This window comes from Aspergillus fischeri, genomic scaffold, assembly GCF_000149645.3.
Source record: "Aspergillus fischeri NRRL 181 1099437636266 genomic scaffold, whole genome shotgun sequence".
Lineage (NCBI taxonomy): Eukaryota > Fungi > Ascomycota > Eurotiomycetes > Eurotiales > Aspergillaceae > Aspergillus > Aspergillus fischeri.
In genome coordinates this window covers 3,831,902-3,853,852 of record NW_001509760.1, presented here as the reverse complement: position 1 = coordinate 3,853,852, position 21,951 = coordinate 3,831,902, and the positions used below count along the sequence as shown (strand labels likewise).

Genomic DNA, 21,951 nt, shown 5'->3' with positions numbered 1-21,951 from the left:
TTAGGTAGCCATCCATCTTCCTAATATGGAAATATTGAATACTTTAATGAGGTGAGCAACTTAGATACTCTTATAGTTATAAGCTAGAGATATATTAGGCTATTACTAGATTACTACATCAGGCATTCAATATATATTTACCTACAAACTCCATCATATAAGACATCATCTGAGCATTGATCCCACACCGCAAGTTTGTGCAAGATACGCCTTCAGCAGGACAATAGAACCTCCCCACTAAATCACTGGCATCTTTTTAATCTCGTCGATCGCCATAATCTTCAAAGTGAATCTCAATATCCTCAATATTCTTCTCCTATTGCCAATGACCGGCAGCATCGGACCGCTGCTCCCGACGCGCCGACCATCGGGCCGACACGTGATCTCGTCGAATGCGCCCGCATCGCCGGCACGGACAATACAGTGCGAAGAATGGGGCCCAGCAGGCGGAGAACCAGTCAGATCGGCGCTTGAACCACCAGTGATGTGATGTCGTTATCAGTGATGGTCTCTTTCGGCCCTTTAAGTCGGAGAGCGAACGAGCTTAGTGTTATCCAGACTCTGGAGTGGCATATTATAAATTGGTGATACCCCTCGTTCACGTAGCATACTATACTTATTTCCCCCTCCATCCTCTCCACGTTCTTACATCATCTCCGCACACATACACAAACAAGATGGAGGAAGAATCAGGGAAGATCACTATTTCCATCGACCGTGGTGGTACTTTCACCGATGTCCATGCCATCGTACCTGGTCGTCCAGATATCATTCTCAAGCTGCTTTCGGTTGATCCCGGTCACTATGAGGATGCCCCCACGGAAGGTGTCCGTCAGATCCTCGAGCTTGTAACTGGCGAGCCTCACCCTCGAGGACAGCCATTGAAGCTAGACCGCATCCGCAGTTTACGAATGGGGACGACAGTTGCCACAAATGCCTTGCTCGAAAGGAAAGGTGCGCGATCCGTGCTCTTCACAACGAAAGGCTTCCGAGATCTCCTGAAGATTGGCGATCAATCGCGTCCCAACATTTTTGACTTGACGATGGCCAGGCCTGGCGTCTTGCCAGAAAGCGTGGTAGAGGTTAATGAGCGTGTCGTGCCCTGCCACCCGTCTGCTGACAAGGACTGCTTCCCCGGCGCCCGCATTGTCGAAGGTGTTACCGGCGAGAAGTTTCGTGTGGTCCAGGAGTTGGATCTCGAGGCCGTTCGAGTGGAGCTGCAGAGACTGAAGGAGCAAGGGTATCAGTCATTGTCCGTGGCGCTCGTTCATTCATACGCATATCCAGAGCATGAGCGCCTGATCGGCGAGCTGGCCGAGAGCATGGGCTTCTCCGTCACACTGTCTTCCAAGTTACAACCCATGATCAAGGTCGTGCCTCGAGGGATGTCGGCCGCAGCCGATGCCTACCTCACCCCCGTCATCAAAACGTACATCGATTCCATCTCTGCCGCCTTCGAAGGGGGTCTGGAACAGCAGCGAGAGTGTCGATTCGAATTTATGCAATCCGACGGTGGCCTGGTTGACTTTCGTCGCTTCAGCGGGCTGAAGGCGATTCTGTCTGGTCCGGCGGCTGGTGTGGTCGGTTTCGCAGCCACCAGCTATGATCCCACTGAGAAGATTCCCGTCATTGGTTTCGACATGGGCGGGACATCCACAGACGTTTCGCGCTTTGCCGGCCATCTGGAGCATGTGTTCGGATCCAAGGTTGCTGGCGTTCTGATTCAATCTCCTCAACTCGACATCAACACCGTGGCAGCCGGTGGAGGCTCCATCCTCACCTGGCGGAACGGCCTGTTCTACGTCGGTCCCGAATCTGCTTCGGCCCACCCCGGTCCCGCTTGTTATCGCAAGGGTGGCCCTCTGACTGTGACCGACGCCAATCTGTTCCTCGGTCGCCTGCTGCCGGAATACTTCCCACACATCTTTGGTCCGAACGAGGACCAACCACTCGACCTTGAAGTTACTACGAAGCTGTTCAACGAACTGACGGACAAGATCAACGCCGAAAGGAGAGAAAAGGGCCAGTCCGAGTACACGGCGGAAGAGATCGCGTTGGGTTTCTTGAAGGTGGCGGATGAGTCCATGGCTCGCCCTATTCGCAATCTGACCGAGGCTCGCGGATACGAAACTGCTTCCCATCATCTGGCTTGCTTTGGTGGTGCCGGTGGTCAGCACGCCTGTTCCGTTGCCGCATCCCTTGGAATCTCCCGCATCATCATTCACAAATACTCCTCCGTCCTGTCCGCTTACGGTCTGGCCTTGGCTGAAGTCGTCAAGGAGTCTCAGGAGCCGGTCTCTGCTGACTACCACGCCTCGCAGTCGACGCTGCAGAGACGATTTGACGCCATGACCCAAGCTGCTACCGAGGAGATGGTGACACAAGGCTTCCGTGACGATCAGGTCCATCATGAACTGTACCTCAACATGCGATATGAAGGGTCGGACACCAGCCTGATGATCTTGAAGCCGGAGGAAGACTCTGGTTTCCTCGACCAATTCCGAGAGCGTCATCGCCGAGAATTCGGCTTCAACTCGGAGCGAGCAGTCCTCGTTGATGACATCCGCGTGCGTACGACCGCCTCTTCCAAAGTACGCACGGAAAAGAGTCCACTCGTCCAGCTGAAGGAGGCGTCTCTGAAAGACGTCAGTCGCCCGCCTGATAATGCCACCAAGGCGTACTTTGATGGCCACTCTAGCCGCATCGATACCCCAGTTTATCTGCTCGATAAGCTCGAGAAGAGCACTCGCGTGCATGGACCTGCCATCATCATCGACAAGACACAGACCATTGTTGTCGTACCCAGCGCTGTTGCAAGCGTCCTGGAGACGTGCGTCGTGATTGATCTCAAGGATACCAAGACCGACGCGTCTGCTGCCAGCGACGAGTCCTCTAACATCGATCCCATCCGGCTCAGCATTTTCGGTCATCGTTTCATGTCCATTGCGGAGCAGATGGGCCGGACACTTCAGAAGACCTCGGTGTCGACCAACATCAAGGAGCGTCTGGACTTTTCCTGCGCTCTGTTCTCCCCTGATGGAGGGCTAGTAGCGAATGCGCCTCATGTCCCTGTTCATCTCGGCTCAATGCAGTTTGCTGTCCGGTACCAGCACCAGAAGTGGTTGGGAAATCTGAAAGACGGCGACGTCCTCGTTGCCAACCACCCTAGCTGTGGTGGAACTCACTTGCCAGACATCACGGTACGCTCTACTATCCATTTGCTATTTTATTTACTGACACCATTAGGTTATTACGCCCGTCTTTGACCGCCCCGGTGGCACTGAGATCATGTTCTACGTGGCGTCTCGCGGCCATCACGCGGACATTGGAGGCATACTTCCTGGATCGATGCCTCCCAAATCCACCGAGTTGTGGCAAGAAGGAGCTGCTATTGAGGGCGACAAGATCGTCAGCAACGGCGTCTTCGACGAAAAACGCATCATGGAGCTTCTGGTTGACGGCCCCGCTCAGTACGAAGGATGCTCGGGCGCACGGTGTGTCAGCGACAACATCTCGGATCTGAAAGCGCAGATTGCTGCCAACGCGCGCGGTATCTCTCTGATCCAGGCTCTTTTCGCCGAGTACGGCGTCGAGACCGTCCAGAAGTACATGTACGCCATCCAGCACACGGCCGAGAGGGCCGTCCGCGACCTCCTCAAGGGACTCCACAAGAAGTTCGGCGGTCAACCCCTGGAAGCAATCGACTACATGGACGACGGCACCCCGATCAAGCTGAAGGTCACCATCGATGGCTCGGACGGCTCGGCCGTCTTCGACTTCGCCGGCACCGGCCCGGAGGTCTACGGCGGCTGGAACGCCCCGATCGCCATCACCCACTCGGCAATTATCTATTGCCTGCGCTGCATGATCAACGCCGACGTGCCGCTCAACCAAGGCTGTCTGGCCCCGATCGACATCCACGTCCCATCGCCCAGCATCCTCTCCCCGACCAAGACCGCCGCCGTCGTCGGCGGCAACGTCGTCACCTCGCAGCGCATCACCGACGTCGTGCTCAAGGCGTTCCGCGCCTGCGCCGCCTCCCAGGGCTGCTGCAACAACCTCACGTTCGGCACGAATGCGCGCACCGACCCGACTACCGGCGAGACCCTCCCAGGCTTCGGGTACTACGAGACCATCGCGGGAGGCAGCGGCGCGGGGCCAACCTGGGACGGCGAGTCCGGGGTGCACGTGCACATGACCAACACGCGTATCACGGACCCAGAGATCCTGGAGAAGCGGTACCCGACGCTGCTGAGGCAGTTTAGCCTGCGGCCGGGATCGGGCGGCAAGGGGCTGCATCCCGGTGGGGACGGCGTGGTTCGCGAGATTGAGTTCCTCGCGCCGATGCAGTGCTCGATCCTCTCGGAGCGACGGGTGCATCGTCCGTATGGTCTGGAGGGCGGAGAGGATGCGCAGCCGGGAATGAATCTGTGGGTTACCACAGATAAGGAGACGGGGGTGGAGCGCCAGGTGAATATTGGGGGAAAGAATACCGTGTCTGTGGACACCCATGACCGATTTGTAATTATGACTGCTGGTGGTGGTGGATGGGGGGCTGCACAAGCATGAGCATGAGCATTTCTTGTATATGGCGCAGGTACTGTTATATTGTTTACGACGAATATAGGAATGTATGATTTCAATTGAGGCTATTCGTCTATCCTTCTCCATCTATTACAGACTAGTCATACCAAATCCGAGAATCTTCCTCCAGCAAACGATGGAACTCCTGCTAAGACTAACAGTGGTGAAGCATCACATCTACAAGGATGTATCCCATCAGACAGCCACAACACCCGAAGGATTATGAAACAAAGCCAAAGCACAACGTGATCAGGTGGGTTAATAACTAAAGGAACGTGCTCCTCTGTCAAAGGGATAAACACTAGTTCAGTTTGGAAATAATAATAATAGCGAGCCTCGAGGAGATTTGAACTCGGAACTGTCGCTAAGGATTCCTCGCATGACCCTAAACAAGTATGCTGCAAGGCGTTCGTAAGTGCCGAATACGGAGTACTAGTGGAAGCTAGTGTGGTCTGTTAATATGGTGTATTCTTATCTGATTTGTTCCATATTGCGACATTTTATAGCCCCTGCCCCCTGGTGGAGAAAGAATAATTGATGACTCGATGGGTGCCTGAGGCAGCACAAAGGATCTACTCCGTACTGAGTAGTGTTCCTTAACCCCAGTTGTACAATGGTTATTGATATTCGTTGGATCTGTTTCACTTCATTGAGAGGAAGTAGAACAGAACATACACCATAGATAGATAGTCTACCTTTCTAATAGTCAGACATATTCGGCAAGGTCACAGACACACAGTTCTCCTCTTCTACAGACTGTTACTCCTTAAATCGGCGATTTCATTCCTGTTTTACATAAGCAGAATCACATGTTCGTGATCGTGGTGGCTTATGGCTTATGGCTTATGGCTACCCCCGGAGATGGCACCTTTTCTGCAAGAAGATCCCATCCTGTCTGAGCATCTGCCTGTGACCTGTCATGCAAAATGACACAAATTAGTTAGATGAATTATTGACTAATTAATGTTAGTTTGTTTTTGATAAAGCTGGGGTAAGGTAAAAAAAAAAATGGAAAAAGAAATAGAGGTTTTCCACGACATCTGCTATTACTAGGTACAGGGTACTAGCACCTTATGGATGACGGTCGGATAAACTAATATTGCTCTTCATTCTATAGCTATATCCTCATGATCATGTTGTCTTACATCTGCAACAGAAAACAAAAGCAATGCTCTGATCTGATGGCTTGACCAGGCATCACCAGTCACATTTACCCCGCCGGACCTTCACACGAACAACTGGAGAGCTCCCCCTCCCTTGACTGGTATTTTGACAACCAGAAGAACTCTCTTTCTCTGTTTTCCCCTCTTCTTCATCCGTCTTATTATTATCTGAAAGTTCCCTTGAACGTCTTGCCTGCCATGGGGAAACTCCCCGCAGCCATCGTTATAGCCAGGTATGGTCGAACTTCATGAGCTTCTGATGTAGCAACGATCGGCTGACAGCTTGACTCCAGGCATGGCGCTCGACTAGATGCTGCCGACAAAAATTGGCATCTCACCTCTCCGACTCCCTATGATCCTCCCCTTTCCTATGGCGGATGGCTCCAGTCCCGCGCGCTCGGAGCTCGAATCATCAACCTACTGCAATCCTTCGACGACCATCCCCCCGTTTCGTCCATCGTACTATCAGACGAGCCGAAATTTCCCTCATCGCTCCCGAATCCCAAAAAGAAGCGCAGATTCATAATCCATACTTCTCCATATCTTCGTTGCGTGCAGACGGCCATCGCTGTCAGCTCGGGGATCAGCCAGCACTATACGGACAGCGAGATTGTTCACCCCGCCGTCGCTTCCAACTCCACTCAGGCCAATGGATATTCTATGGGATCAGCTGCAGACTCACGAAGAGGGTCTATCTCGAGTCCGATCACACCTTCCCCTTCGATGTCTGGTCCCCACAATCATCGGTGTCTTCTGCGCGTGGACGCATTTCTTGGAGAGTGGTTGAGTCCAGACTACTTTGACCAGATCACCCCTCCCCCCAAGTCGGAAAGGCTTGTGGCTGCGGCCAAAGCCGAATTACTTCGGCGCGGGGACGACGTCGTTCCTGAAGCAGACACGGCCAACAAGCCGAGTACAGGCAACTTCCCTGGTGGCTGGGGTGGTTTCACGAACCCCGACACAGCTCGCGTGGATGGAACGGTAAACAGTGTTGGCCCTTCCTCGGGTGTCACCTATACTCCGGGCCAACGCACCCGTGCAGGGAGCTACGACAGTCTCAAGTCCGCCGAAACCCCTCGCGCTAGAAGAATCCTCGGCAAAATCAACACTGATCTTCCACCGATTCCAGACGGCGCGTACATGCCTCCCACGCCGAGCTACGCCATCTCGCCCTCCGACCCGATCCCTGTAGGATATGTTACGCACGCCCGCAACGCCTGTGTCAAGATTGACTACCAGTGGGACAGCATGCGTGAGCCCCAGAACTGGGGCAATGGAGGGGAGTACGGCGAAGAGTGGAGTGCCATGCATTCGCGCTTCCGTGCTGGCTTTGAGCGAATGCTTGCCTGGTACCGCGATAACGATCAAGGTGCTGGGACGGGCCGACCGCGGCGACATTCGCAACAGCCTGGAATTCACGGGGATCTACACCAGCCAGCTGATGAGGATGACGCGACCGACATCATTCTCATCGTGATTACTCACGGGGCAGGATGCAATGCCCTAGTTGGGGCGCTGACTGGAGAGCCTGTGCTGTTGGATTTCAAAACAGCCTCCCTGACTCTGTCTGTCCGCAAGGACAATGCGGACGAACAAGCCGAGGCAGACACTGCTCGGGAGCGATTCTTGTCCCCTGGGCCAGCAGAAGACGCTCCACTCACGAAAGATTACAGCTTACGACTTGTGGCCTCGACTGATCATCTACGTCCTACCGTGAATCCAATCCAATCCACCTCCAGCTTGCCGTCACCTAACAGCGCGGTCACTCCCTCGATCTCCTCTTATCGTCATCGGCCTGCGTCGCGTCCCTCGCTTTCACAGGGACAATTCATGATCGGTCCATCCCCGAATTCGGGTGTCGGGTCACGTTCTTGGTCCCTCTTGCGCCCCTCTACAGCGCCAAAGGGCTCCACTGGTCTATGGGGCTCCGCCTCTGTTATACACGAATCGGCCGACGATATACTACCCAACTTTGGCGACCGGAGATCGACTTCTTCTGACGCCGTCGGTCCAGGTCAGGCAAACGGTTCTGCATCGAAGCCTGAGGATTCAACCGCATGGTCCAACCTGCCTCAGAGAACCTTTTCCCAGCGTGGTCTCTGGGGTAGCACACCGGCATCTAAGGACCGGGAAGCTGCTACCAGAAGACGTTGGACGGTTACTGAAAGGAGGATATAATCGGCTTTGTTTCGACACTTATTTTGGGTTCTACTTTTCTTACTTTGAATTTCTATCAGGATACCTCGGGACGTTGGTTTGTCACTATTTATGTGTTTATTTGATTTGTATCAGGCGAGGCGTTCAGGAAATCATGGTATGACATCAGCCATGTAATACTCCCATTCACAATGCTGTACAAAATCGATGGCCATCGCCGCTTCCATCAATTGCCATAGTCAGCTTCGCTCTCTACAGTATACTTGACTCGCTTCTCGATATATACATCATCCTCGTGTAGTACGTCATTTGTTTACTCTGCAAATTGCACTGTGGAGATCCGCCCGCGGATCCAGCTGCTGTAATTGGTGGTGGCAAGCTAGTCCCGGAGGTGCCTTGCAGCTGTGATGCCTCAGGCAGCACAAGCTGGACCCGTCTTGCCTTTGAGCTCATTCAGCTAGCTGTCTGGTCCTCTTCCACTCCTCTTCTCCCCGCCTCTTGTCCTTGACATTGCTATATTCTATAAATGATGACTCCAATCGAACTAGATGGCCTCACCATCACACATTCCTCCAACAGAACAGGCCCGCCTGATTTGCGTCTGATTCACTACAACGATGTCTACCACGTGGAGTACGCTTGACCCCTCACCGACAGGCTATCTCGTGAATACTAACCGTGTCCCAGAGCTGGTTCCGCTGAACCCGTTGGCGGTGTCTCCAGATTCCAATCTGTGATTAACTACTATCGTTCTCACCCGCAGTTTACTGGACTCCCCGATGTCCTCACCTTCTTTTCCGGCGATGCCTTTAACCCCAGTCTCGAGAGCACAGTCACCAAAGGGCGACATATGGTACCGTTCCTGAACAAAGCAGGGACGGATGTAGCTTGTGTTGGGGTATGTGAACATGTTTCACAAGGAGTCGATGGAGACCAGGAATGTGGCTAACATGCTGGCGGGGTTGGACAGAATCACGATCTTGATTTCGGTGTCGCACAGTTTCGCCATCTGCGTAGCCAGTGCAGGTTTCCCTGGCTGCTTGCCAATGTTCTAGACCCGGCGCTGGGCTCAGACGTCTCGATCGCCAACTGCGAGAAGACGGTCATGCTGACATCGTCGAACGGACTCAAGGTTGGCGTTATTGGGCTGGGAGAGCGAGAATGGTAGGTTCTTGAGCGATAATATGGTACTATGGTGTCAGGAGATAATTGACAATCTTCAGGCTAGGAACCATCAACTCCCTCCCTCCGGACCTGATTTATAAATCCGCCACACAGACCGCGTTAGAGCTAGCACCGAAGCTGCGCCAACAGGGCGCGGATCTCATCGTTGCCGTCACCCACCAACGAGAACCGAACGACTATAAACTGGCGCAGAACCTTCCCCCTGGCACGATAGATCTCATCTTAGGAGGCCATGATCATTTCTACGGACATGCGGTGATCAACAACACCCATATCTTGCGGTCCGGCACCGACTTCAAACAGCTGAGCTATATCGAGGCGTGGCGCAAGACCGACGGACCGGGATGGGACTTCAACATCGTCCGTCGCGATATGGTTCGAACGATTCCCGAAGATCCCGCCACCGTAGCCCTGGTCGGTCGGTTGACCTCGAGTCTCAAGGCGAAGCTGGAAAAGCCGGTCGGATACACTGTCCGTCCGCTCGACGGTCGCTTCTCCACGGTTCGTCAGAAGGAGTCCAATCTCGGCAACTTCGTCTGCGATCTCATGCGATTCTACTATGCCGCCGACTGCGCTATGATGGCCGGCGGGACGATCCGCGGTGACCAGATCTACCCACCCGGTCTGCTACGGCTCAAGGATTTGTTAAACTGCTTCCCCTTCGAGGACCCTGTGGTCTTGCTCCGTATCAAGGGCTCCGCACTTATGGACGCTCTAGAAAACGGAGTGAGCCAGCTTCCCGCCCTCGAGGGACGCTTCCCACAGGTATCGAACATCTCCTTTAGCTACAACCCGTCCGCACCCCCTGGCTCGCGCCTCAACTGGGCCAAGGTAGGCGGACAACCGATCGAGTTCGAACGGAGCTATGTCCTCGCAACCAGAGGCTACATGGCCCGCGGAAAGGACGGGTTCACATCCCTTCTCGTGCAGTCCGCCGGAGGCGAGGTGGAAGAGATCATCGACGAAGAGAACGGCGTGATGATCAGCACCATCCTCCGCCAGTACTTCCTCAGCCTCCGGATCCTGGGCAAGTGGCAGCGCTGGAGCAAGAGTCTATCACGGCACTGGGCAAAAGTCCACCAGAACCTCCACTGCGAGGGCTGGCTGAAGCCCGCCTCCGCGCAGCCCTCCCCCGTCTCCGAGAAGGTGCCCAGCCGGCCTTTCTTCTCGCGACCGAATCTCAAACGCACAAAGCACTATTACTACGGCCGGTTCGCCGAGATCGAAGGCAACGGGACTGCCAACGGCCGCGAGGAGGAGGAGGGCACGAGCATGGACTCGGACTCGGATTCGGACCCGGAGATCTTGACCTCCCCGCAGCCGACCACGAACTACGTCACCCTGCCTGCCCGCTCCGCCGCCGAGGAAGAACATCGGCTGCGGCTTGCGCGCCGGGCGGTCCGGAAATGGATGCGGGCCGCTGGATTCGAGCCCACGACGCTCAACACGGCCGATGATGCTCAGGGGTTCACGCCGGCGTGGACGCCTGGCATTGCGCCCAGACTTGAGGGGCGCATTGTTATCGAGAAGTAGTGCCGACTGCGTAGTCGCGATACGTGAGTTAAGTTGGATTTTTTTGGAGCTCTGCGAGCAATGGCTGCATCTTGTCTACGCACAATAGAGTACGACTTACGATATATGACCAATGGATGATATACTTGGTATTGGCACTTGTTCATTGACATTATATCTTTTCCATTTCCCCCATAGCCATATTCATGAACGACGTCACATGAGAACATGAAACGTAGCAGCCACCGCTCGATGACTCAAGTCTTACTCTTTTGCTTCGTCTTGAGCAGGTAATCCCCTCCCCTCCAGGCTTTGTAGACACCGTACAAACCACTCACAGGCCAGAGGTTCCACACAAGGTCCCGGATAGACCCCCAACCCTTCCTGCCATTACCATCCTCGGACGCCGCAAGCCTAACACGAACCTTTTGATACAGATCCGGCAGATAAGATGCATGATATCTCTCCCTCAGCTGGTCGTATTTCCTCTTGTCGTATATAGACCAGAATTCATCTTCGGTGTAGTACGCATGTGCATACAACCACTTCTTTCCGCCGAGTTCGCGCACCTTGCCCTCCAGCCGGCGATTCTGTGCGATGAATTGATCGGTGTTTCTGTGGAAGGGAGACGGGGCCCACAGACCAAAGTTCATGAGGTACCCATCGTCCTCTGGATCGGTAGATGGCGGGATTGAATTCTTCGAATCAGAACGTGCCATCAGCCCCTCCGAATGCCGCAGGGGACACAGCCAGATCGGGTATGCGCCAAAGTTCTGTTTCTGGTCCAGCCAGTCGAGGAACTCGGTTGTTGCAGCATATGGTACCGCCACGTCTTGGATGATGTACCGCTTCGAGTGTCCGCTCTCGTGGAGAGCGTGGTACATCACCCGTGTATGCATAAAATAGTCCAGAATATAACGTGTGATGCGGTTGAATGGAACTAGGAAGTACGAATAGGCGTACCGGGCAACCCAGAACCCGCCCCGATCATAGCGGAAATGGTAGTCAGTCAACGGGATGTAGTCTGGGTTTCTGGAAAATGACTTGGTACGTTTCTGTGCATGAAGATAAAACCACGGATCCCGAGCGCCGGTGAAGCGTTGTGGTTTGGCATTTGCAGGCAAAGAATCGGTCAGTCGCCCTATACACACAACAATCTGATCCCTGGCGAAGACGATTCCATCGAGATAATCGATCTGAGGATCTGAAGCCGCTGTGCGGAAGATGTCCATGGCATGAGCCATGGACGATGTGGACTGGTACTGCAGCTCGACAAAAGGTTTGGCCTGTTGACACTGTACCTCCAGCAATGTGACGACACCCAGAGTGCCGAATGCCGACGCAGCGCCCCAGAAGAGGTCGGGGTCCGAGATCTTCGACGCAATCCGTACCTCACCGTTTGGCAGGACTATCTCAATCCAATTTACTGTGGCATCAAAGAAGCCGTGTCGAAAAGAGCTGCTTTCGCCGGATGTCCCGGAAAATCCTCCCCCGACGGTGATACCAGGGAACTCCATCACGACAAGAGGGACCAGGCCAGCAGCCAGAGTGGACTGAACAAGGTGGTCCATAGGAACATTGGGTTCGACCAGCACGGTTTGAGCTTCGCAGTCGGTGCGTATAACATGATTTAGATGAGCGGTATTGATGGTGTTGTCGTGCTCATGTTGAGACTGCCGCGTACTATTCGTCGAGCCATGATAGATGCGAAAAGGTTGTTGGCGACTATGGAATTTTCTGACCTGCCCTGCAATGGTCGCTACGGCCTTGTTGTGATCGTCCATGCTGTTATGACCAGGGGCTTTTGCAGGAATCGGGGAGAGCGGGTTGTGACGTAGAGGAATAGTACAGTGTCCTAGCTTGTACCCACACCAACTAGGCTACCGAATTACTCCGTAGTGGCTCGACTAACGCATGGTAGGTCGGCGACAGTCGCATTCCGCGGCCGACCGGTTGTTTCAAACATTGCGAGTTTCAAAAAATATAATGATTTTGGAATGCAGGCGCAATACACACGCGATCATTGAACCTTCCGACAGAGGCTATCACAACGACCGCGCACACTGGGCTCTGCAGCAATTCTCCAGTGTTTCGGCTCCTTGCTTGGTGTTTCTCGTAGCCATCCTTATCAAATCGTCATTGAACTCCAACTGGGCGCGCACCGGACAGGTTCACGACTCTTCCACCGCCGCCGGCAGCAGCAGCAGCAAACTGAGATGCCATCGCTGATGGGGGCTGCACCCATCCAGGCACAGTATCATCTTCTCCTTCGCGTGCAGAGATGGTTTGCCAGACATTTGGAAAGCCAGTAGGCAAGGCACCACGAAGGCGGGCACCGGGAATCGCAAACCGAGGATTCCGGTGCGTAAGGTATCCGCGCATCAGACCTTGAGTCAGGAGCGATGCAAGAATGGACTCGAGCTCGCGCATCATAGGTGTTGGCTTTTCATGTCCTTGATCTAGATGGTGAGCGTACGGATCTAGCTCAAATTGACTGTAGTCTGCATCTATTTCGCCGTCGATCAGGGCGCCCGTCGGATTCTCCTGCCATCGGCCCAGAGCATCAAAGTATCCGTCTGGAGCAAGATAATCCCCATACTTGGATTGCAAGGTAGCGGCAGACTCCAGCTCAGCGGCGTCCACGCCACTCACTCCAGTGAAGTCCGGATCCAATACTTTGAAGACGATCTGTGACCCGGAGCTATTGCTACCAGCCTTTGCGTCCTGCGCTCTGCTGGGTTGTATAACTCCGATAGCTCCGAGGGATGCCTGAGTATGTTGCGATTGCAGCCATCGCACAGCTGTTTCCAGCTTGCTCAAGTAAAGATAGGGCGGTGGTCCGCGCTGGGATTGCCCTTGAGGATCCCCATGGAAGCCAGCATGAATAAACACCTTACGTGCTAATGACCGCCATACTAGGATCTCACATCGATTCCGCAAAGGAAGCAAGATGCCTCGCTTTGCATACCATTCAGTCGTCGGCGAGTCCACTGCCAGATGCTCTCGGAAGGCAATGTAGTCCCCACGAACGATCAATTGGCAAATCGGAATGAATCGCTCGGCGAGTCCTTCGCATTCTGCTTTTTGCAAGAGCTGCAGGGAAGGGAAGCGGCCCATGATAATGTTGCATGGGATAAGGTACGTGAGAATCATGCGTTTCTGGCTGATAGCCTGGCGGTGACACTGGTCGTAGGCAGCTTGCAGCGCAATCTGCGCCGGATAGAAAAGATTGTTGGAGAACAAATATCGCCCGAGGTAGTAGAGATAAGTGACTCGCTGAGAAGCCGGGAAGTACTTCAGAGGCGGTGACTGGGCACTGATGCTGGCAAACATTTGTTCCGCATTTCGCAGCTTGCCGCACTGTATGATTGTTTCAGTCGATACGTAATTGATAACGACGAACTGTATGCCGGGGATCAATGCATACCTGAAAGAGTAGTTTCAAGCACAGATTGGCCATAAGATAGATGCCCACTCGCTTGCCCTCAGGCTTTCCATGAATCCCTGGAGTGCCGCTACGATCGGTAAGGCACTTGATGAAGGCTTCACGGACGACGTTTGCAGACCGCTCCACGAGGGTGACTTTCTCAACGCTCTCTTCCTGGTTCGAACTACCCTCCTGCCTCAACAAGTGTGCAATCAATTCCGGCCGACGGTCCAGACCCATTGCTAACTTTGCAAGGACTTTGGACAAATAGAGGACGGTCGGTAGCACTATGACACCCATCTGACTGTCGCCGAGAGCTATGACGCATTGGCTGTTTGGTTCAGAAAGGTACGAATCAGTTATCGCGTCACCAAAGCGGAAATATCGGTCAGAAACTCGATGTTGATCGAGCCCGAGACAAGAAGATCGTGTAGGCGGGAAATAAACGGCGGCGACTTACTTGAGAAGTCCCTTGAGTAGGTTATACGTCTCGAGGAGGTTGTCGACGTTGACATCGCGAAGGAAGCTGAAATATAGCTTCATGAATGTAGGGAAGGCCGCCCACGAGCTAGCTCCTCTAGTGCGTGGCACAACCTCTTCGCATCGTCGTAACAAGTTGCCTTCTTTTGGCGATCCGCTGGGGTATTGTTGTCGCAGCTCGTCCACCATCTGTCGGTACACGTCGGGGAGAGGAGGCTCGATCTGCAAGAAATCCTGGAGCTTGGCTCCATCGCGCTCTTTCACGATATCAGCAATTCCTGCTAGGAAGCGATCTAATACAGGAGTGCCCTGGCCCGTCATAGTTGGTAGTCACGAGAAGCGGCAATAGGAGGAATAGTTTACGTCGGAAAGGTGGTGGATAGCTTCAAGTTGTTGGCGGTCATGGGAGCTCAGCGGTCGTATGAACTGTGAGAAAAGTAGATAATTATCGGTAAGAGTGCATTATTCTCATTATACAAGAATAGAATTGAGATCGTAAGCAGCGCAAAGAATGCGGTTGAGCGTGTCTTCGTGGGCGGAGAGAGACTTGACAACCGCGAAAGAAGCGGAAGAAGCTCCGGCGTTTAAGCTCTTTGTGGCGGGCGGAAGACACAATAACTGACCGCAGACCAATAATCCCTTTTGTGTTTAGCTTTATTCTTTGTTTTGGGAAACGACAGCACACTGTCGAGTGACATCTGCTACACCTATTCCGATAATAATGACCACGCTCACCACTTCGGAAAGCCGAAGATGGACAATATTCAATTCGCTATATACAGCGTGACGAAGTCCAAATACCTGGATTACATTCATGAAAGACTAATCCTAGAAGGGAATTGGAGAATCAAGCCTCCATAACACAATATACAATTTCGGAAATCATACATACTCGGGACGCGGCAGTTCTAGTTACAGCGGTGACTATTAAGCAGAGCACAGAAGGATAGATTAAAGTTAACTGTATATTGGACTTCAAGATCCACCAAGACCTATTGATACTCGTGGTGCGTCCACTCATCATCTGTACCTCTCTGCCAAAGGTCGCCCTCGTACTACTCGGAACTCGCAACAGTTCTTGCATTTTGAGTGGTTCTGGTTCATAGCTGCACATATCCATATGACGAGGATGGCGATCGATTTAGCTCGAGATAGCGAACGTATGAGCCGAGCCTGGACGTTTAAGGATTGAGCACAACATCTTGAAGACTAGTACGAGATACAAGGTCTTCTGTAGCTTCCCCTGGGGGTATCTGCGTCGGTTAAACATGTCACACCGATTATACAGCCGTCGGCACAGAAGCGAAAGGGAAGCCACATCAGCGGCGATTGACAGATGGGAGAGAATTCAATCGAGTATTCTGTCTGTCAGTGTTTGGAGAGGGACTTTTTTGGCTGCGATGTTTACGCTTTCGATTCGCTCTGGGAATGGTGGCTTAAGCCAATGTTCAGAGATGTTGGAATTTGCGAGGGGCACATCAATTCCACATCATATAATGGAAACGACGGCTCGCTACAGGGTACTTTTGTCCGATATATTTTGAGGGCTGAAAGGCTCTATTGATGTATTCGTATGGAGAATAAAGGAAGATAGGGGAAGCTTAAACTAGATATGCCTGCCAATCACCTCCAGTGTTTGCGCTAGACCCCGGGGATCACTCCTGCAAATACAAGGGACTGCCTTATCATAAGCGTATGGCGCTAGGAGGCTTGCTATGCTACGGAATGACTTTATAACCTACAGGTGGAGCATTGGAGTTCCGACCGTATACACAACAGTCTGATCACATGTGTCTCCCTGGGCAATACTTATGAAATATAGGTATCTCACGTTTGATGCCTGCTCTCTCGAAGCGAGGCTCGCCAATGATCTATTGCTTGCCATATTTCAGAATATCGCCATTTTAGGATTGCATTTATGTAGTAAGAAACAAGCTTTAGGTCATTTGAGTTGGGTGCTTAGGTGCTTAGGCGCTATTATAATCTGGTGATCTGGTGAGTGAACTCGTTATAATGGTGAGTCGTCCACGGTATCCAAGAGATAGACATTCATTGTTCGCCTACCTCGGGTGAGTATCTTCGAAATGTTGTCAAACTGGATAAAAATAACGCACCCCTGCAATATCTTGCGAAATGATGATGCTGGGCGTCGTGGGACGAGAACAATCACAGGGAAGCAGCAAACACTTCTTTCCCTCGTCCACTTTCACATGAATGTGGTCCACTCGCCTACGTCATGCTTGAACCACACCACCACCAACCTTGGAGCATACCAGGAAAAGACCTATCTCAGATACAATTGAAAAGAAGCCTGATTCCCTGCTTATTTTCCTTCCTGTAAACGATTCTTTTAATATTACCTTCGCTTTTCATACCTCCTCTTGTCTGCGGTTCCCCGATCCATCGCTCAACTGGGCAATTCGGTGTTAGCCTACTATAATTTGTCTGTCGTACAAAGTCGCAATATCCCTCCTAGGATAAACTGAGTGTTCATCCTCTATGGCTCAATCAAAAGCCAAGTCCACGGTTGTGGACTTCTTCACGCATCCTTTTCTCGTGGTGTTCAGTTTAGTCTATATGCTATTCCAGAATATCCTCACCTGGATTTTCTCTCCTGCGCCTCCGCCTCCAGCATCAACTGCCAATGGTCTTCCCAAGAAAAGAGTGGCTGTCATTGGTGCCGGTTTGACTGGCGTATCGTCCGCGGCGCATTGCATTGGACATGGATTCGATGTGCAACTATTTGAAGCCCGTCCCAAGGATAAAGGCCTCGGAGGAATCTGGAGCGTACGTTGTTCTCTCCATGAAGTTGATTCGAAGTCTGCTAATGCAATCGCATTTAGCGCGTCAACTCTACCTCATCCTTGCAGGTTCATAGTATAATGTACCGATTCCACCCATCGGTGAAATACACCACCGCCTATCCTTCTCAGCAGGAAATTCGCGAGCAGATCATTGACGTGTGGAAACGCTACGGCCTCCAGAAGCGTACCGTTTTTGACACACCGGTTACGTCTGTCAAACAGACAAAGGACGGAAAATGGATCATTAACGACAACGAGGAAGAGTATGGTCGCTTCGATGGCGTGATCGCGTCTGTTGGTGTTTGCGGCGATCCAAAGATGCCGCGTCTTCCAGATCAAGACCGCTTCAAAGGCAAGATTTTCCACTCTTCTGAGCTCGATGGGAAAGACGTGGAGGGCAAGAAGGTGCTCATCATTGGCGGCGGCGCCAGTGCCATCGAGGCGCTGGAATTTGCCGTCAAGTCTAAGGCGCGTGAAATTGACGTGCTGTCGCGGTCCGATAAGTGGATTATCCCGCGCAACGTATTCGTCCAATCGCTGCTAGCCATGAACATCTTTGGACAGGAGACATTTTTGTCATGGATTCCGGAGTGGTTGCTACACAAGCTTTTCTATCGCGATCTCCAGGACATTGCCCCATCAAGCGGTCTCTACACCGAAACTCCCATGGCCAACTCGGAGCTCTTTGACCAGATCCGCCAGGGTAAAGCACGCTGGCTACGCGGAGACATTGTCTCTCTCACAGAGGACGGTGTCATGTTCAATCATCGCTCACATGGAGTCCCCAAGGGTGGTCCCGGACATGAATCGGTTGTTCCTGGAGATGTGATCATCATGGCAACGGGCTTCAAGCGTCCATCGCTGAACTTCCTGCCAAACGATTGTTTTGAAGACCCATACGGCCCACCCAGCTGGTATCTCCAGGTCTTCCCGCCAAAGTACACGAGCATCTGCGCCAACAACAGCACCTACATCAATGCCATCGGCACTGTGGGAAACATGCACATTGGTATATACACACGCTTCCTATTGATGTTCCTGGTTGATCCTCTATCGCGGCCGACGGAAGGTAGGATGAAGACATGGATCGACTTTACGCGCTTGATGAAACGACTGGCTCCGACAGGCGCTTTTGACTTCTTCACTTACGCCGAATTGATCTACTGGTACATCTTCGTAATTCTTGTCAACCCGTTTCGCTGGAAGTGGGCACCATTCGTGCTCTTTGGCATTGGCCGTACGCTTCCGCTAGAGGTAGTCAGGCAAGAAGAATCGTTCCGACAACAGTTGAGGAAGCAACATTAAAACCACTGTGTGGTTTTGAATGCACCACGCAGCAAAGCATAAGTCTTGAACTGGACGGTGCCCCGGAAGATGTTCTATCACGATACATATGACTTCTCTTTCTTTGTCTTATCCAAAAATATGTTTGATATTCCTGTAGACGGCGCTTATAAAAAATTGCACTTACTTTTCTATGTCAATGTCTCCCTTTTCATCTCCTCAAGATTGCGAGATGAATCAAGGGTCGAAGCGGAGTCATGGAGCCTCAAGGGCGTAAACACCTTCCAAATATTGATTGAAGACTAGCTAGTCTCATGTCCGATGAGTCGTGATTGTCAGCTCCAAGATTCGTTTAAGATACACTCAACGCAGCCCATATTGTCCCAACTAAAACCCTTGGTCACCCTCGAACACATTGTCGCCGACCAATCACTCTCCGCTCATGTCGTGTCTTTCCTCCAAGCTTCATCTTACCGGATTTATAGCATTTGGTAGTCTAAATAACAGGATAACGACGTCATCGTTCTACCAGCAAAACTGTGCCCTATTGGAGCACATGTGTGGACTCGAATTCAGTAGGATTTCGCCTTACCTGACAAGAGAACTCAAATCCACTGAATAGTCAGAGGTGAGGTATAGAATGAAAGGTGTTGACAGAATCTGGAGAAGCCGGGCATCTACAAAGCTTGTGAGGAAGAGGAAACCCTAGGTCTTCAGGCTCTTCATAAAGCAGATCAGGTGGTGAGAGAGTAATGTAGACGACAGGCTGACTTTCTGAACGATATTGATGCTCGCGGAGGAAACAGAGTAGAGACCTCAAGAAGGTGGTACCCAAACAACGCCAACATAACACATCAGTTAAACTTGACGACCTCCTCTGAGAGTCTCGCCTCATTCTTTCTTAATCTCTGGTATCTTTCTCTCAATATTATACACAAGGTTTCCCTTGCGCAACATCTTGTAAGGAATAACCCGTCTCTCCTCCAGCCACATGATAGGATAGAAGATGACAACACCAAGCATACAGAAGAGAGTCGCAAATGATTGAAAAGCAAGAACAAAGAGATGCCCAACATGGGGAACCATAAACTTGATCCACTCCGATACCTGGTACAGATCTTCTTGCTTGGCGATGTAGTAGAGAGTATGATCCCCGTTCACCATTGACGGCTTCTGGACTCCAGAATCCGTGGTAAGGTTGATGACCGTGGTGAGTCTGACTGGAGAGACGTGGAATGGGACCAACCATATTGAGAATATCTGCGACATGGTAATATAGAGAGTGAGATGGCTTTCATCATAGGCTGGGGACTGTTAGCAACCCGCAAGATCAGTGACTTAACTATGAACACCTGCCTATGGAATGAATCTGGTGCTCTATTCGAGGCGACATGATCTTGTACCACTGGAAGATCTTGATGATGGACCAACGGCTGCCATCATAACTTGGAACCCGGCAGAATGGATGTACAAATGCTGCTGATGGCGTGAAGTATTTCTCTATTGTTTCCTGCTGAACTGATGGTGGTGACTCTATCAGCTGCTTGATAACAGTCGATATCTCTGACACTGCATTGTCACATTAGATCAGATTGGCCATTATTGTAGGATTTGGGCGCTCACCTGGGTTTTCCATCTTCCTATGTTCTTCCTTCGAAGTATGATATTTGCGACTTGAAGTGAAAGGCAACTAAGGATAAAGTGAATGGCGAATGGGCTTCTGATTGATTAACTTGGTCCTGTTCCTGAGGCCGAAATGGCGATGATGTCATTCGCTTTCCGGCGCATGTGAAAATGCAATTCGGACATGGTGACATTTCAGCATGTGTTTATCATCGCTAAATATAGCCTACATAATCATTTATACAGATCATTAGATCAATGATTAGCGCTGGACAAGAGATTGAGGTAGTCTTAAGAGATTGCTTTGGTTAGAGTTCGCAGGCGGCAAAATATATAATCGATCAACTTTTGATGGTATCGGTGAAATGCCAGGTGCCTCACATATAAACAAAACTCCGGGACCATATCCATAATGCCAAAGTATGTACATCTAAGCCCGTTTCCAGCTCTCGACCTTCTTCCGACGCTTCTCAAAGATCTGACCCACTGCCACGCCATCACTGCGTGGTCCATCGTCATTAAGTTTTCGCTTCCGACTCTTCTCCAGCGCGCTACCGCTTCCTTTGGCCCTACGCGTGAGCTTTGCGATCCGGTCTGCACCCTCGGTAAGACCTTTCCATTCTTCACCACCAAAAGTGCTCTCCTTGCCCTGACCGCGTCGCTTGGCTCTCTCCTTCTTGCTCTCCTTAGCCAATCGCACGAAGTTGGTTTCTTCATACGTAGTACGTTCGGCCTCGTGCTCTCTTTCCTTCCTGGTCTTCGAATGTCGTCCTCCTTGGACAATTGTGCTACCAATGCTGGGCTCTGCCATGGGCGCGGCCGACATTTCAGCACTGACAAACTCGTCAATGACATTTGATCTGCGTGGACGGCGGTCCCTCTGCTCTTTGCGTTCGGTTGTGGGAAGTGCAGTTGGCATGATTCTCGGAGGCCGATAGATACCGTCGCCTGACATTTTCTTGTCTGCCTTCTCTTCTGTCTGAGCCTCCGGCTTTATTCCCTTCGAGAAGGCAGAAATATTCGGCCGGTAAGCCATCTCATCAATGTCCTCCTCCTCTTCGTCTTCTCCTTCACTATCGCTCTCACTGTCGCCGGAGCTCTCTTCAGAGCCGGATTCGTTGTTGCTACCAGATTTCGCATTCTTTGCCTTGCTCTTTGTCGTGGCCTGGGCACCGCGCTCGGCCCTGTCGGCATCCTCTGCAGCCTTGATGACTTTGTCAACCTGGTACTTCAGTCGACCCTCCAAAGGCCGTACGCCGCGGTCCAAATACACGCGGAGCTCGGTAAGCTTTTTAACGATTTCTTCGCGCAGTGACAAGTTTCCATTATCGACATCGCTGTTCTCCTCTGCCTTCGACTCCGCAGAGGCTACCTCTCTCAGCTGGAAAATAACAAGGAAAACCAAGTTGTGTAGGTAAGACAGTAACAGGTCGCTTTTGGTGTCAAGAAGCGATATGCCGTCGTGAGGAGGTTCGATGGAGACGTCGGTTGGTGATTCTCGATTTGCTTTCGGAAGGGACGACCCAGTGCTCAACAAACAGCTGGTGAGATTCTCCAGTAATGTAGAAATATTCTCTAGGCCCGAAGGCTCTGTTTGAGCCGCCGCCGTCGCCATTGTAATGTGAACAGTTATATAACCTGCGTATTCCTCTAGACTGCGGTAAAAGATCTTGAGGGAAATTTTTCGATCACCCCAAATCTTATCGGCACGTGATGATTAACCGGTTGCTTG

At 51.9% G+C, this 21,951-nt stretch overlaps 8 protein-coding genes across 8 annotated transcripts, besides 1 other annotated feature; 4 read left to right on the top strand and 4 right to left on the bottom strand.

Moving 5' to 3' along the window:
* Positions 1–677: 677 nt before the first annotated feature.
* Positions 678–4,569, top strand: NFIA_060210 (5-oxoprolinase; the record flags this gene model as incomplete). The annotated part of the gene is made up of 2 exons (XM_001258561.1): positions 678–3,200; positions 3,247–4,569. The coding sequence occupies 2 exons, from the start codon at positions 678–680 to the stop codon at positions 4,567–4,569; spliced, it is 3,846 nt and encodes a 1,281-aa protein (XP_001258562.1).
* Positions 4,570–5,410: 841 nt separating this feature from the next.
* Positions 5,411–5,435: a microsatellite.
* A 510-nt stretch (positions 5,436–5,945) lies between these two features.
* NFIA_060200 (uncharacterized protein) lies at positions 5,946–7,925 on the top strand (the record flags this gene model as incomplete). Its single annotated transcript, XM_001258560.1, has 2 exons — positions 5,946–5,980; positions 6,041–7,925. 2 exons carry the CDS (start codon positions 5,946–5,948, stop codon positions 7,923–7,925), a joined length of 1,920 nt encoding a protein of 639 aa, XP_001258561.1.
* Positions 7,926–8,433: 508 nt separating this feature from the next.
* NFIA_060190 (putative 5'-nucleotidase) lies at positions 8,434–10,622 on the top strand (the record flags this gene model as incomplete). Its single annotated transcript, XM_001258559.1, has 4 exons — positions 8,434–8,537; positions 8,592–8,802; positions 8,875–9,068; positions 9,128–10,622. The coding sequence occupies 4 exons, from the start codon at positions 8,434–8,436 to the stop codon at positions 10,620–10,622; spliced, it is 2,004 nt and encodes a 667-aa protein (XP_001258560.1).
* Positions 10,623–10,858: 236 nt separating this feature from the next.
* NFIA_060180 (FAD-binding oxidoreductase) lies at positions 10,859–12,385 on the bottom strand (the record flags this gene model as incomplete). The annotated part of the gene is made up of 1 exon (XM_001258558.1): positions 10,859–12,385. One exon carries the CDS (start codon positions 12,383–12,385, stop codon positions 10,859–10,861), a length of 1,527 nt encoding a protein of 508 aa, XP_001258559.1.
* A 352-nt stretch (positions 12,386–12,737) lies between these two features.
* NFIA_060170 (uncharacterized protein) lies at positions 12,738–14,829 on the bottom strand (the record flags this gene model as incomplete). Its single annotated transcript, XM_001258557.1, has 3 exons — positions 12,738–13,961; positions 14,029–14,359; positions 14,489–14,829. The coding sequence occupies 3 exons, from the start codon at positions 14,827–14,829 to the stop codon at positions 12,738–12,740; spliced, it is 1,896 nt and encodes a 631-aa protein (XP_001258558.1).
* Positions 14,830–17,007: 2,178 nt separating this feature from the next.
* On the top strand, positions 17,008–18,617 carry NFIA_060160 (flavin-containing monooxygenase; the record flags this gene model as incomplete). Its single annotated transcript, XM_001258556.1, has 2 exons — positions 17,008–17,295; positions 17,352–18,617. 2 exons carry the CDS (start codon positions 17,008–17,010, stop codon positions 18,615–18,617), a joined length of 1,554 nt encoding a protein of 517 aa, XP_001258557.1.
* Positions 18,618–19,487: 870 nt separating this feature from the next.
* On the bottom strand, positions 19,488–19,989 carry NFIA_060150 (uncharacterized protein; the record flags this gene model as incomplete). Its single annotated transcript, XM_001258555.1, has 2 exons — positions 19,488–19,900; positions 19,953–19,989. 2 exons carry the CDS (start codon positions 19,987–19,989, stop codon positions 19,488–19,490), a joined length of 450 nt encoding a protein of 149 aa, XP_001258556.1.
* Positions 19,990–20,649: 660 nt separating this feature from the next.
* Positions 20,650–21,834, bottom strand: lcp5 (small subunit rRNA maturation protein LCP5; the record flags this gene model as incomplete). Its single annotated transcript, XM_001258554.1, has 1 exon — positions 20,650–21,834. The coding sequence occupies one exon, from the start codon at positions 21,832–21,834 to the stop codon at positions 20,650–20,652; it is 1,185 nt and encodes a 394-aa protein (XP_001258555.1).
* Between the last annotated feature and the right edge of the window lie 117 nt (positions 21,835–21,951).